Source organism: Cucurbita maxima, unplaced genomic scaffold (genome assembly GCF_002738345.1).
Source record: "Cucurbita maxima cultivar Rimu unplaced genomic scaffold, Cmax_1.0 Cma_Scf00036, whole genome shotgun sequence".
In the NCBI taxonomy this organism is placed as follows: Eukaryota; Viridiplantae; Streptophyta; class Magnoliopsida; order Cucurbitales; family Cucurbitaceae; genus Cucurbita; species Cucurbita maxima.
Genome location: NW_019272052.1, coordinates 783,947 through 795,882, shown reverse-complemented (window position 1 = coordinate 795,882; position 11,936 = coordinate 783,947). Strand labels below are relative to the sequence as shown.

The window sequence follows — 11,936 nt, the reverse complement described above, 5'->3', positions numbered from 1 at the left end:
GGGGGGGGGGGGGGGGGGGGAAGAAGAAGAAGAAGAAGAATAGTGTGAAAGTACGAAATAGTACATGGAAGTTAGTTAAGTCACACGAGATGAGGTTTCAGTAAGAAGAGAGATGGGAATGGGCATTAATGGGAGGGTGCGTGTCATTTTGGTCGGTCATTAGAAAACAGTTGGAGGGTAAATGTTGGAATCAAATCCTGGCCGTACAGCTGGAACGGATGGATTTGAGTATTAATTAATTAATTATGGAGCTGCCCCTGTTTAGATTAGATGCACTGTATGTGAATGGCGGCTTCTGATTGGTCTCTTTTTATGTTATGGGCATTCCCACTACTTGCACTTGCACTTGCACTTCTACCCTCCAATCTTTCCACTCTTTGCACTCGGCTACCCTACTACATTACCAATAATTATACCAACTCTAGAAGAATATTATGGTGCCTTATTTTCCAATCACACGACTAAGAGTACGTTCACAAGAATCAAATTCAAAGAGAATCAAATTCAAAGAAATTGACAGGTACTGATGCATATGGTGGAAGAACTTTATTAAGGCTTGACATGTTGCTGCGAACCTGCATGAACAACACAGACACAGACATGGGTGATGCATGATTATCGTTAGCTCGTGCCATAATACGCCTCATTACGCTTAGTCCTGCAGTGAGGACACTCCATGTGTTTAGTTACAAACTGTCGAGGGACAAAGAAGGTATTAATAATTTATAATATTTTTTAGGTGGAAGCGTAAAAAGTAGTTCAAGATATCACTATATATTGGGTAATCAATTAAAGAGTATTAAAAAGGAGTTAGGAAAGTAACAAAATTAACCAATGAGATTCAATATGGTTAGGCAAATAAGGGAAAAGAAAATCCCACTTTGTCATGTTGTACAATACAAAATTATGAAAGTCAAAGCACAAAGAATTTATAGAAATCTCATCTAACACCATTAAATTAGATTAGCAACCAAAATCAAGGGAACTTGAAAAGTCAAACAGCCCAATAAATCATTTTTAGGGATTTTAAAAACTCCCACCTAGACGCTAAGAAAAAAAATAATAATAAATAAATAAAAGGAAGAAGAAACTTGCATAACCTGTAAAAACTCTGCCATTGCAGAAAGAATAGCCAAGAAGATGATAGAGCTTGTGTGCCTAAACACCCTTTAACCTCTGTTCTGCTGCTTGTAAAACATCAAGGTTGTGGCCTTCAAATGGAACCTGAACTCAAGGCTCATAATGGCTACTGTTCTAAGTCAATTTCCATCCAAAATCATAAAAGATTTATCCTCCAATAGTAGTTTAGAAACAAAAATGGTAACTTTTGAAAATATACAAATACTTTTGAATAAAGGGTCAAGCGTATTTTTTTATAATTTAACCCCAAAAAAGCAATAACAATAAAATACAAGAATCTCACTATATGCAAACAATAACAATGAAGGGTCAAGCGGTAAGGGACCTCGCTATATGTAAACTGTTGGTTTAATTAAGGTTATCAAAATAATGGATTTTCCTTGCGCAAACCAGTTTGGATGCTCATATCAAAAAGCTGCCCTCAGGGTCCCCATGGCGGCTGCACGTTTCATTTCTGCGGCCTTACCGCTACCTCGGAAATACATGTAAACTTGCTGCAAATTGGATGTATGAAGTTTTTCAGTGGGAATCAAAACAAATTGAAGGCATACGAGGAAGATGTTACATTTCTTCGTGAGATACAAACCTGGATAACCCATATGCTGATCAGTGATTCAATGCAGAAGAATGCAAAACCAATGAAGTAGAATGTCTGTGACAAGTGTCATTAATCATTAAGTAGCAGACTTCAAACCGAAACCAATATACAAACTTAGAAAATCACTATGTTCATACGAGTAAAAGATCAAATAATAACTGACATGGTTACTTTTGTAGTTGGATACTTGGCAGCAAACATTCATATGCTTAAATGCAAAAGTCCAATTTTGTTATATATATAAGTTGAGTAGCAAGAGAGCCAAATTGGAAAAGATGTCGGGTGCCTTAATACAGGGGTTCACACATAAAATCAAGCCATGTACTAGCATTCTAACTTTTAACATGGGATTTAAAACTTGAAACTCAAGAGAGAGGGAGGTTATAATCCAGAATACCTATATTTGTTGATCTTAGCATAATAGATAGCATTTCAAAGCATATACACAGACATGCAATCTCGAGTAGAACTTACCCCAACCACAGCATTAGTACTCAACAAGTCTATAGCAGGTAAGATACCTCTGAAAAAAACACATCAAACAAACATTAACTTCTCTCAAGAAAATTAAGATAAAATATTAGTTGTTCAACAAGTATAACCCTCTATTTTCATATAAGGGCTTCAAAACTTACGTAAGAGACTTCCCCCTAAATATAATGGGAGGAGCAATTGAAGAAAATACGCAGAAACCAATATGAATCTGGAAGAACAAATTTGTTAACTTGGGAAACAAAGCAAAACATCTTCATAGCTGGAAAAGTAACTGAAATGCAAAGTTGTGAGGTTACCGAGTAAACTAGAAAAAACCACCCAAACTTCAGAGCACTATCGGTCCTGTAAATGTAAATTATCTAACTTGTCATAAGTGCCACAAACCAACCAAACCAACATACAGATCACTTGTCATAAGAGCTAAATTTCTACTACTCACAAATAAGTTATGAATCAATATACCAGTTCAGAAATATGACCTCGGCAGAGATGACCAAGTTTGGGATGAGTGTGCATATGTTTTCAAGACTCGTATTGGACGTGAAATTGGGGGGGCCTAACAACTTGTTGTGGGCTTCTGCTACTCGCATTATGAGCTTTGCTTAATTCTTTTCGACTGAAGACCCTTCTTTGATTGGACTCCTCTAGTTGGGCTGTTGTTTTTGTGTTACCATGTTATGTACTTTCATGTTTCCCAATAGAAGTGTGGTTTCTTTTAAGAAAGAAAAAAAAACTAATTTTCAAACTAAGAGGGCCAACCACGGTGTTTTAAATGTGAGACACCAAATCGAACTATATCTCAAACTAAATGGAACAAGAGAGTACTTTTCCTCAAATAAATTTGTTGAATACTACCTATTCATCAGCTCCACACCAAAGCAACTTCTTTGGACAAACGAATGTTCCTTCTCTCCAGAGAAACAACATGCTCTCTGGCCTAATTTAGTACATATCTTAAGGTATTTTCCTATCAGTTATCACATAATACAGGTTCTTGCAGCTTCCTCGACTCATATAAGAGTAATATTGATTTCTCTATTGAAAAAATCCCATAAAGTACAATTAACACTAAGGGCTGTGATTTGAGGGGATTCTTCTTTCAAGGTAGTGAAGGAAACGACATAGTTCCCTTGGGTTATACCTTGTAGCACGATAGAGAGGCCGATACCACCCAACATATGCTCCAGGTACACCAGATATGAAGTAGATAATCGCAAGAAACCATATTGTTGGACCTACATGAGGAATAATTATAGTAACAACCCATAGAAGACAACATATTTTGAAGGATAACTGGCATATAATGGGGATCAACTTACCTTCCCCTTTGATCCAAGCAACCGTAACTGCTACAATGTTCCACAAAAGGCACACAACCAAACCTAAATTCAAACGTGAATCAAACTGTCATAACTGATTCACATGGAACAGAGGGAAACTGCACTAGATTTAGCTACATAATCTACGTTATAAAAAGTCAATCATTCCTGGAAAGATGGAAAGTGCTATGCATTTGAATTCTCCCTTTTGTGTATAGTGAGGGATGAAGAGGGAAAGGGAAGGGTGCTCCAGGATGATGTAGTGTGGAATGAGGGCAGATGATAAATGTCAGCATGCCTTTCATCTACAAGTCAAAAAGATACACAAGTAGACTAATCCTTTTCACTACTGAATAATTGGAAAGATGCTTCCTTAACCCACAATTTAACTAATCAATAACGTCAAAAAGCACTAATGATTTTGCTTCCATTACATAATTGCTAGACATACTGATTAATTAAAAGAACTCGAGCTGTCTATTTTGAGAAGATCAAGTCTGATGGTGGTTGTAAGGGTCATACCACAAGTTGAGGGTTGGCAGCTAAAACTTGACGACAACAAAATATCATGGGCATGAGATTTCTCGTTAAGCTGACAGACCTCAAAACCTCAACTCCAAGTGCATCCACGTGAATTAAAAAATATGATATTCAGATAGAATAAACAGTATCAAAAACCATAATATTGGGAAATGATTTGATAAATAATATGGCATCACCATATTAAGGTTTTATTTGCCATTTAAGTTTCAACTTTTAACATTACTGTCATATAAAGTTAGCTAAACTATCATGAGAAACCAGCAAACAACTAGCATCAGGACTTTCAAACAAGAATGTAACTTTCATGACTGAGCATCACGTCCACTCACCCAAGAACGTTGTGAAGGCAACATACTGAATGTGTTGTAGATGGATGGGTATTTCATTTGTAATATCATGATGGATAAGAGGAAAAAATGGTGGCCAATTTTTCTCCTCTATAATAATTCCAGCTGCCAAAGTTAATTGAAAAATTTTAGTTTAGAGAGGGAAGAATTACGATTCACTTGTTTTCTAATGCAATCACACAATTATGCATACCTCTTGAAATGGCATCTTCCCGCCGTTTTAAAGCCTGAGCATCAATTAAGGACAAAGTCATTTATAAAGAAATCTTTCTTTCAAACACAAGGGATCAGCTAACTCATATTACCCTTGCAACAATGAAACAAAAATATGAAAATCTAAAATAAGTGTCGAAACAATTAATGACTGGTACAAGAAAAACACAGTATATTCTTCAAAACAAATGACTGGATGAGAAAGAATGGCCAATAGTTATTTTGTAACTCATATTTCTTGTGCACTGATAATTATCATTCAATAAGTAGCCAATTAGGACAAGCCACATTTTGAATACACTATTGACATGAAATATGTCCTTTAGAGGTAGGATTTTATGATGCATATGTCACATGGTAAAGCGATTACCTGCTCCCTTTTCTTTAATTCAGCTTCTTTAGCTTGAAGTGCCTTCTCCTTAGCTTGCAACTCCTAAAAGTTCAAAAGAAAAGTAAAAACAAGTGACTCCATTTCCCCTGATAACGTTTCAAATAATAAAAATCCATAAGAAAGGAAAATTTTTGAAGTATTTAATGCACCTTCATAGTATCAAGAGGAATATCAATTGTTGCACCACGATCATAAGTTTCAGGGGGGAGAGGTGAGAGCCTCGAGTTTGCAGGTGGAACATTTCCAACTCCAGGATTCTAGATATAGGGAAAACATGTAAAATAATGCAAAAAATAGGCCAAAACTGCTAATTGAACAAACTAAGTAACATCGCATTACTGCATTAGACAAACGTATCGGATTGCTTTGATGAAGGACATAGAACTCAAACCGACAAACTCCTTCAAAAAGATGGAGGGGGCAAGCATTTCACTTATTATCATAAATCACTAATAGGCCATAGTTATTCAATAAACTAAGAAAGAATTCAAAATCAACTCGATCATATTGAGGTTTCCTGAATCCCATTCCCAGAAAACAAATCACAGCAGTTTAAACACCACAAAATTTCACAATAATCACATTTACGTCTGATCATCAGAAAATAGCGCACATGCACGAAAAATCTCAAACGAACAAGGTTAGACGAGGTAGTTAATAGAAAATGAAGCAACAAAAGCCCACTGGGAATTTATTTTATTTTTGTCCTCTATAGACGACTTTATTTAACAAATTTCAATATAACAATGAAGTGAAAAACCACTTGCAGATCCGAGAGTCCTTTGTACGAAAGAGAAAACCATAATCAACACATTACGACGACGGAATGAAGCAACAAACATCCGAGAAATGAAAATGCTCATTACACAGATCGCCAAAATACAAATATCAAAATATCAGAAACTGCAATCTCTAATCCGAATGCAGCAAACACAAAAGCAGAGGCAGAGGAAGATAACTTACAGAAAAGGGATTGACGTCTTCATCGAAAGGATTGTTATTGTACCGACTCATTAGGAAGATCTAAACGTATTGTCTGAAAGGACAATAAAAACTTACGAAGAAATGTGATTGAAACCCGAGCTTCCTTACAGAAATGTAGATTCAGGAAGAAGATAACAGAGAATGAATCTCAAAATCCTTTTCGTTTTTGCCTTTTGATCGGTTTTGGTTTTTGGCTTTTCGGCTTTCGGTGTATTCTGTTTGTGTTTGTTATCCCACAAAAACTGAAGCCAAAAATGTTCGCGCGTGAAATAATTAATGTAATTAAAACACACCCATTACTCTAATCTCATAGATTAGTGATGCAGCGGGTCCCACCATTGCTAAATTAATAAAAATATTCTTAAAATTAAAAAAAAAAAAGATATGATTATCGCGTGAAAATTGTTGGATGATGAAAGTCCCACATCTGTTAATTTAGGGAATGGTCATGAGTTTATAATCTAAGAATACACTCTTCATTGGTGTGAGGCATTTTGGGGAAACTCAAAGCAAAGCCCAAAGCCAGCTTCCTTGAAGGTACGAAGACTAAGACTCCAAAGGAGTGAAGCCTCGATTAAGGGAAGGTGTTGGATGGAATAATATTGTTTTATAAAAAAATTTGTAACGTTTAAAAGTATTTTTAAGATTTAAAAAAAAATTAAGAGTAATAATATTATTTTTGAAAACTATTTCATTCCTATGATCGTAGTCTAATTTCGCAAATGGTTCATAACCGGTCGTTAAAACCTTCCAAATACTCCAATGGCTGTAAACATAAGAACCTGTCGTTAGTTTGAGTTCAAAACCGGTCGTTAAAACCTTCCAAATACTCCAATGGTTCATAACCGGTCGTTAGTTTCGGCCAGTAAGCATACGAAGCTGCCTGCACGTCGTAGCTCACCAAAACCCATCTGATAAGAACTATAAGGCAACTAGATAATAGAAATGCCGCCAACAACGGGTTACCATATATTTCTTCAGAATACACATTACTATCTAGTTTAATAAACAATGGAATGATTACAAATGATTCACCACAAGAATTGGAGCTCTGTTGCTACGTAAGTGTTCTATTAGACAAACCCGAAGGAAGACGACGAATGGCTCGAGCATGCTGCTACCATGGGAATTTGCTATGAGTTCTTGGCTAGCTTGAGTTCAAAACTATATCAATCTTCACTTGAACCACTGCCATGAGGTTCTCTCCTTATCATGTTGAGCAAGTCCTGAACAACCGTCGACATTGGTGGCCGGAATTCAGGTTCCGACTGCAAATGTAAACAAGGTTTCGTGAAGATGCACATTTGAGGTGGATGAAAAAAATCGACAACTATATCACAAGGGTACAATCCAACTCTTCAAGGTTGTAGCATAAATGTAACCGCCCCAAGCCCATCGTTAGCCGATATTGTTCTTTTTGGGCTTTCTCTAAAAGTTTTTAAAATGCGTCTCCTAAGGAGAGGTTTCTAGACCCTTACTAAGAATGTTTCGTTCTCCTCCCCAACCGGTGTGGGATCTCACAATAAACCTATTATAACGATATGATACTATTTGGCGAATCAATAGGAGTAAATGAAGAACAATGTTTCCAACATCAACGTCATGCATCTACTCACCTGAACACATTTTGATATGATATCGACAAAGTATGATAACGACTTGGCAGGGTATCGACCGTTGAGTGAAGGATCGACCATGCTTGTCAATGCCTCTATGTCGTGAAGCTGAGGAATCGCCCATCTGACTAGAAACTGCTCACCTCGGGTCCTCGTTCTATACAAACAGTGGAAAGAATATGAATAAACTAGAAATGTCCCAATAATTATCAGTCATTTCTTTCAACTACTTACCTGTCATAAGACATCCGACCAGTTAGAAGTTCCAGCATAACCACACCGAAGCTGTAAACGTCGCTCTCAAGTGTATAAACTCCTGATTCAAATTCTGGTGCTCCGTAACCATATTTCGTTAGAAGCTGACCAGATAGCTGGGAAGTATCGAAAATGATGTGTCAAAATAATTTAAGCTTTACTTGGCATAAGTAAATGTTTAGAGTCTGAAATATTGAAGGACTGGGAAGAGTCCGACACATTATCACACTGCTTGTGTGTGTATAACAGCTCAAGCCTACCGCTAGCAGATATTGTTTGCTTTAGCCCGTTACGTGTCACCGTTAGCCTCATGATTTTAAAACGTGTCTACTAGAGAGAGGTTTCAACACCCTTACAAGGAATGTTTCGCTCTCCTCTCCAACCGATGTGGGATCTCACAATCAACCCCCTTGGGGGTTCAGTGTCCTTGCTGGCACACCGCCCAGTGTCTATCTCTGATACCATATGTAACGGTCTAATATTAAGTGTCGGTAAATCATTAAACTATTCCAAGAATCTCAGTCATAAAACAAGACGTCAGAGCAGATTTCCAACATAAATTTCAGGTTCTGTGTCATATTTGCATTAAGAAATAGAGAATTTCGACTACGAGAAGGTTAATGGTAACGGCTTACCTGACTAACAGCTCCTTTTGATATCAATGGAGCCAGACCACAATCTGAAACGCGCACGGAAAGATCATCATCAAGCAGGACATTTGCAGACTTGAAATTCCTATGAACTACAGGCGGCTGACAGACCTCGTGTAGATACCTTCAAACAAATAAGGAAAACAAATGAATATAAAAGCATACACGTTTCCCCTTAACACTCAGTCAGTGGCAAAGCTTAAACTTGCATAAAAGAGGTCATATGAACTGCTTACTTACTCCAAGGCTCTTGCAGCTCCAAGAGCAATTCTAATGCGAGCATTCCATGAAAGTTTCTTTCTGAACTCTTCATCTAAGTGCAGGGCATCCTGCAATGTTCCACCGCTGCAATACTCGAAGATAAGAAGCCTTTCACCATGCTCTGCACAGTAACCACTGAGCTCAACCACATTAGCGTGCCGAATTCTATCGATATTATTCACTAACTCCAGAAATTCATCGTCCTTTTGCTGACTGAATGCTCTCTTATCCAGTTTCTTGACGGCCAGTAACTTTGAAATTGTTAGAATGAGTAAATGTTAGATATGGGTCATGAGAGCTTAAACATAGCAATGCATATCAATAAGGAGAAAATTAGGCTGGGATGATTAAATTGTTTGTATACACATTCAATCATATAATGAGACAGCGCCCCCACACTCGTTTTATCCTTGTTTGCCTGAGCTCTCTATGCTAGACACTTTTTTGGGGTATTTGAAAATAGATGCATGTTGATTCTTCATGAAAGTGCATTGTATAACTTTCTTAAATTGCAGTGTGTGAATATAACAGTATTCAAGAAAGCAACGGCCTACTTTAGCAATATAACATACCTATTGAAGAGGGGTGGAAAAAAAAACAATCTGAATATTTTGCACAATTTGTTGCTCCTCGTTTATAGTCAACATGCCTACCGCTAGCAAATATTGTCCTATTTGGGCTTTCCCTCAAGGTTTTAAAACGTGTCCACTAGGAGAAGGTTTCCACACCCTTATAAGAAATGCTTCGTTCCCCTCTCCAACCACTCTCCAACCGATGTGGGATCTCACAATCCACCCCCTTGAGGACCTAGTGTCCTCGTTCGCACACCGCCAGGTGTCTGGCTCTAATACCATTTGTAACGGTCCAAGCCTACTGCGAGCAAATATTGTCCTTTTTTATTTTCGTTCTGGGCTTCCCCTCAAGGTTTTTAAACACGTCCACTAGGGAGAGGTTTCTATACCCTAATAAGGCATGCTTCGTTCCCCTCTCCAACCGCACTCCAACCGACGTGGGATCTCACAATTCACCTCCTTGAGATCCAGCCTCCTCGTTGGTACACCGCCCGTTGTTTGGCTATGATACCATTTGTAACAGCCCAAGCTCACCGCTAGCAGATATTGTCTTCTTTGGGCTTTCCCTTCCAGGTTTCCTCTTAAGGTCTTAAAACGCGTCCACTAGGGAGAGGTTTCCACACCCTTATCAAGAATGTTTCGTTCCCCTCTCCAATTGATGCGGAATCTCACACAACAGCATCGACTTCACATTTTAGCCCAACTGAAACTAAATTTGATCCCTCAATCTGAGCATGGTGAATATTAATAGAATAGAACACCAAATGTTCTAGGAAAGAGACTACGGAAATATTTTCATTCAACAAAAGGGGTTAACAAAAATTTAGAAACAAAATGACATTATTGACAGCAGTAAACTTACCTTCCCACTGGGAAGCTGTGCTCTATATACACTCCCAAGCATTCCTTCTCCCAGAAGATTCTCTTGCGAAAAGCTGTTTGTATATTGCTGAAGGGATGCAATGGTAAAAGATTTTGCAAAAGTTGAGGTAACTTTATGTTTAGTGGGAGGCTTCAAGGGAGGAACTTCAGCTGGAACAATGGGCACGGCAGAGACCACTTCAACAGGAGGTGGTGGTGGTGGTGGGGGAGGGGGAGGCCTTAGATAGACATCGAGTGTGTTCATATCTACTTCATGATGATCCTTCTTTGGAACAGCGCTGATTCTTGGCATATCTTTCTGTCTTTCTTCATGAGCTTTTGGAACCTTCTGAGCCACTGGTTGAGGTTCCTGCTTTGGCCTCACAACTGCTGCTTTTGGAACTGTTGATAAGTTTTAACATTTCAGTTCATAAGGAATAATTTTCTAGGACCAAAAAGAAGTGCTAAATAGGATGTATTAACCATTTGGTATCTGATCAATTGTATGGTGCATGGATCCCTGATTTCCAGCGTTCTCTCTCTCGCCCCTAGAAGCACCTATCTGATGTTGCTTGGAACTACTATCAACTCTTCTCCTTCTGCACCTCGGCATAAACAGCACACATGCCAAAACCAAAATTATGAATGACAAAATTACTGCAATTGTTATCAAAACAACCCTTTTAGTGTTTTTCTTGTTTCTTCCAGAACTGGATTCCTCTGGTGCTGATGGTCCATCAGCCTGTTTCTTTGGGTTTCGTTTAGAGGACGGTGGAGCTCCAGAAACTGGTGGTGCACCTGAAACGGGCGGTGCTCCTGAAACTCGTGGTGCTGGTGCTGGCTTTAATGGGGGAGATACAGAAGGAGTAGGCGCCGGAGTAACAGAAGAATTAAATGGATTTCCATCCTTTCTGTGACAGAGATGGTAATGCAAAAATGAGATCTAAGTAGTTCACATGAGAGCTTCCAAGTAACAGCTAGTGAAATATATGAAACAGTCCACACAATTAACTCAGTTCAATTAGTCGAAGCAATAGACATACACTTGGTCTTATGTTCAGAATAGCTCAGTTCAAAACATACAATAAAAGAGAAATAGCATCTCCTCCCACTCACCTAAAATTAGGGATACTCAGCACCTTCTCAGGTATGGGTCCAGAGAAAAGGTTGTTCTCTATATTCCTGCACAAAGACAAGGAATAAATATCAAGGAAGCAAGCAAAAATGTAATCGCTCAAGTCCACCGCTAGCAGATATTGTCCGCTTTGACCCGTTACCTATTACCGTCAGCCTCACGGTTTTAAAATGCGTCTGCTATGGAGAGGTTTCTACACCCTTATAAGGAATGTTTCATTCTCTTCCCCAACTAATGTGGGATCTCACAATCCACCCTCTTAAGGGCCCAACGTCCTAGCTGACATACCGCTTGGTGTCTGGCTCTAATACCATTTGTAACAACTCAAGTCCACCACTAACAAATATTGTCTGTTTTGTCTCATTACGTATCGCCATTAGCCTCATGATTTTAAAATGTGTTTGCTAGGGAGAGGTTTTCACACCTTATAAGGAATGTTTCATTCTCCTCTCCAACCGGTGTACGATCTCACAAAAAAAAAAAAAAAAAAAAAAAAAAAAAAAAAAAAAAAAAAAAAAAAAAAAAAAAAAAAAAAAAAAAAAAAAAAAAAAAAAAA

At 38.1% G+C, this 11,936-nt stretch overlaps 2 protein-coding genes across 7 annotated transcripts in view; both read right to left on the bottom strand.

Moving 5' to 3' along the window:
- Nucleotides 1-1,096: 1,096 nt before the first annotated feature.
- On the bottom strand, nt 1,097-6,254 carry LOC111468268 (secretory carrier-associated membrane protein 1-like). Its single transcript, XM_023113434.1, has 12 exons — nt 6,010-6,254; nt 5,196-5,303; nt 5,026-5,088; nt 4,636-4,669; nt 4,425-4,547; nt 3,553-3,615; nt 3,375-3,468; nt 2,530-2,575; nt 2,374-2,441; nt 2,213-2,261; nt 1,727-1,792; nt 1,097-1,634 (listed from the first exon to the last, which is right to left on the bottom strand). The coding sequence occupies exons 1-12, from the start codon at nt 6,058-6,060 to the stop codon at nt 1,548-1,550; spliced, it is 852 nt and encodes a 283-aa protein (XP_022969202.1). The 5' UTR covers nt 6,061-6,254; the 3' UTR covers nt 1,097-1,547.
- Nucleotides 6,255-6,967: 713 nt separating this feature from the next.
- The window catches only part of LOC111468124 (protein STRUBBELIG-RECEPTOR FAMILY 3-like), an 8,675-nt gene continuing 3,706 nt past the window's right edge, over nt 6,968-11,936 (bottom strand). For all 6 annotated transcript variants that reach the window (XM_023113212.1, XM_023113213.1, XM_023113214.1 and 3 more), the window contains 8 exons: nt 11,362-11,427; nt 10,729-11,156; nt 10,247-10,647; nt 8,792-9,063; nt 8,537-8,675; nt 7,881-8,017; nt 7,647-7,803; nt 6,968-7,298 (listed from right to left, as the gene is read on the bottom strand). In XM_023113212.1, coding sequence (XP_022968980.1) covers nt 7,200-7,298; nt 7,647-7,803; nt 7,881-8,017; nt 8,537-8,675; nt 8,792-9,063; nt 10,247-10,647; nt 10,729-11,156; nt 11,362-11,427 — 1,699 coding nt within the window. In that variant the 3' untranslated portion in view covers nt 6,968-7,199. The remainder of the gene's footprint in view (nt 7,299-7,646; nt 7,804-7,880; nt 8,018-8,536; nt 8,676-8,791; nt 9,064-10,246; nt 10,648-10,728; nt 11,157-11,361; nt 11,428-11,936) is intronic.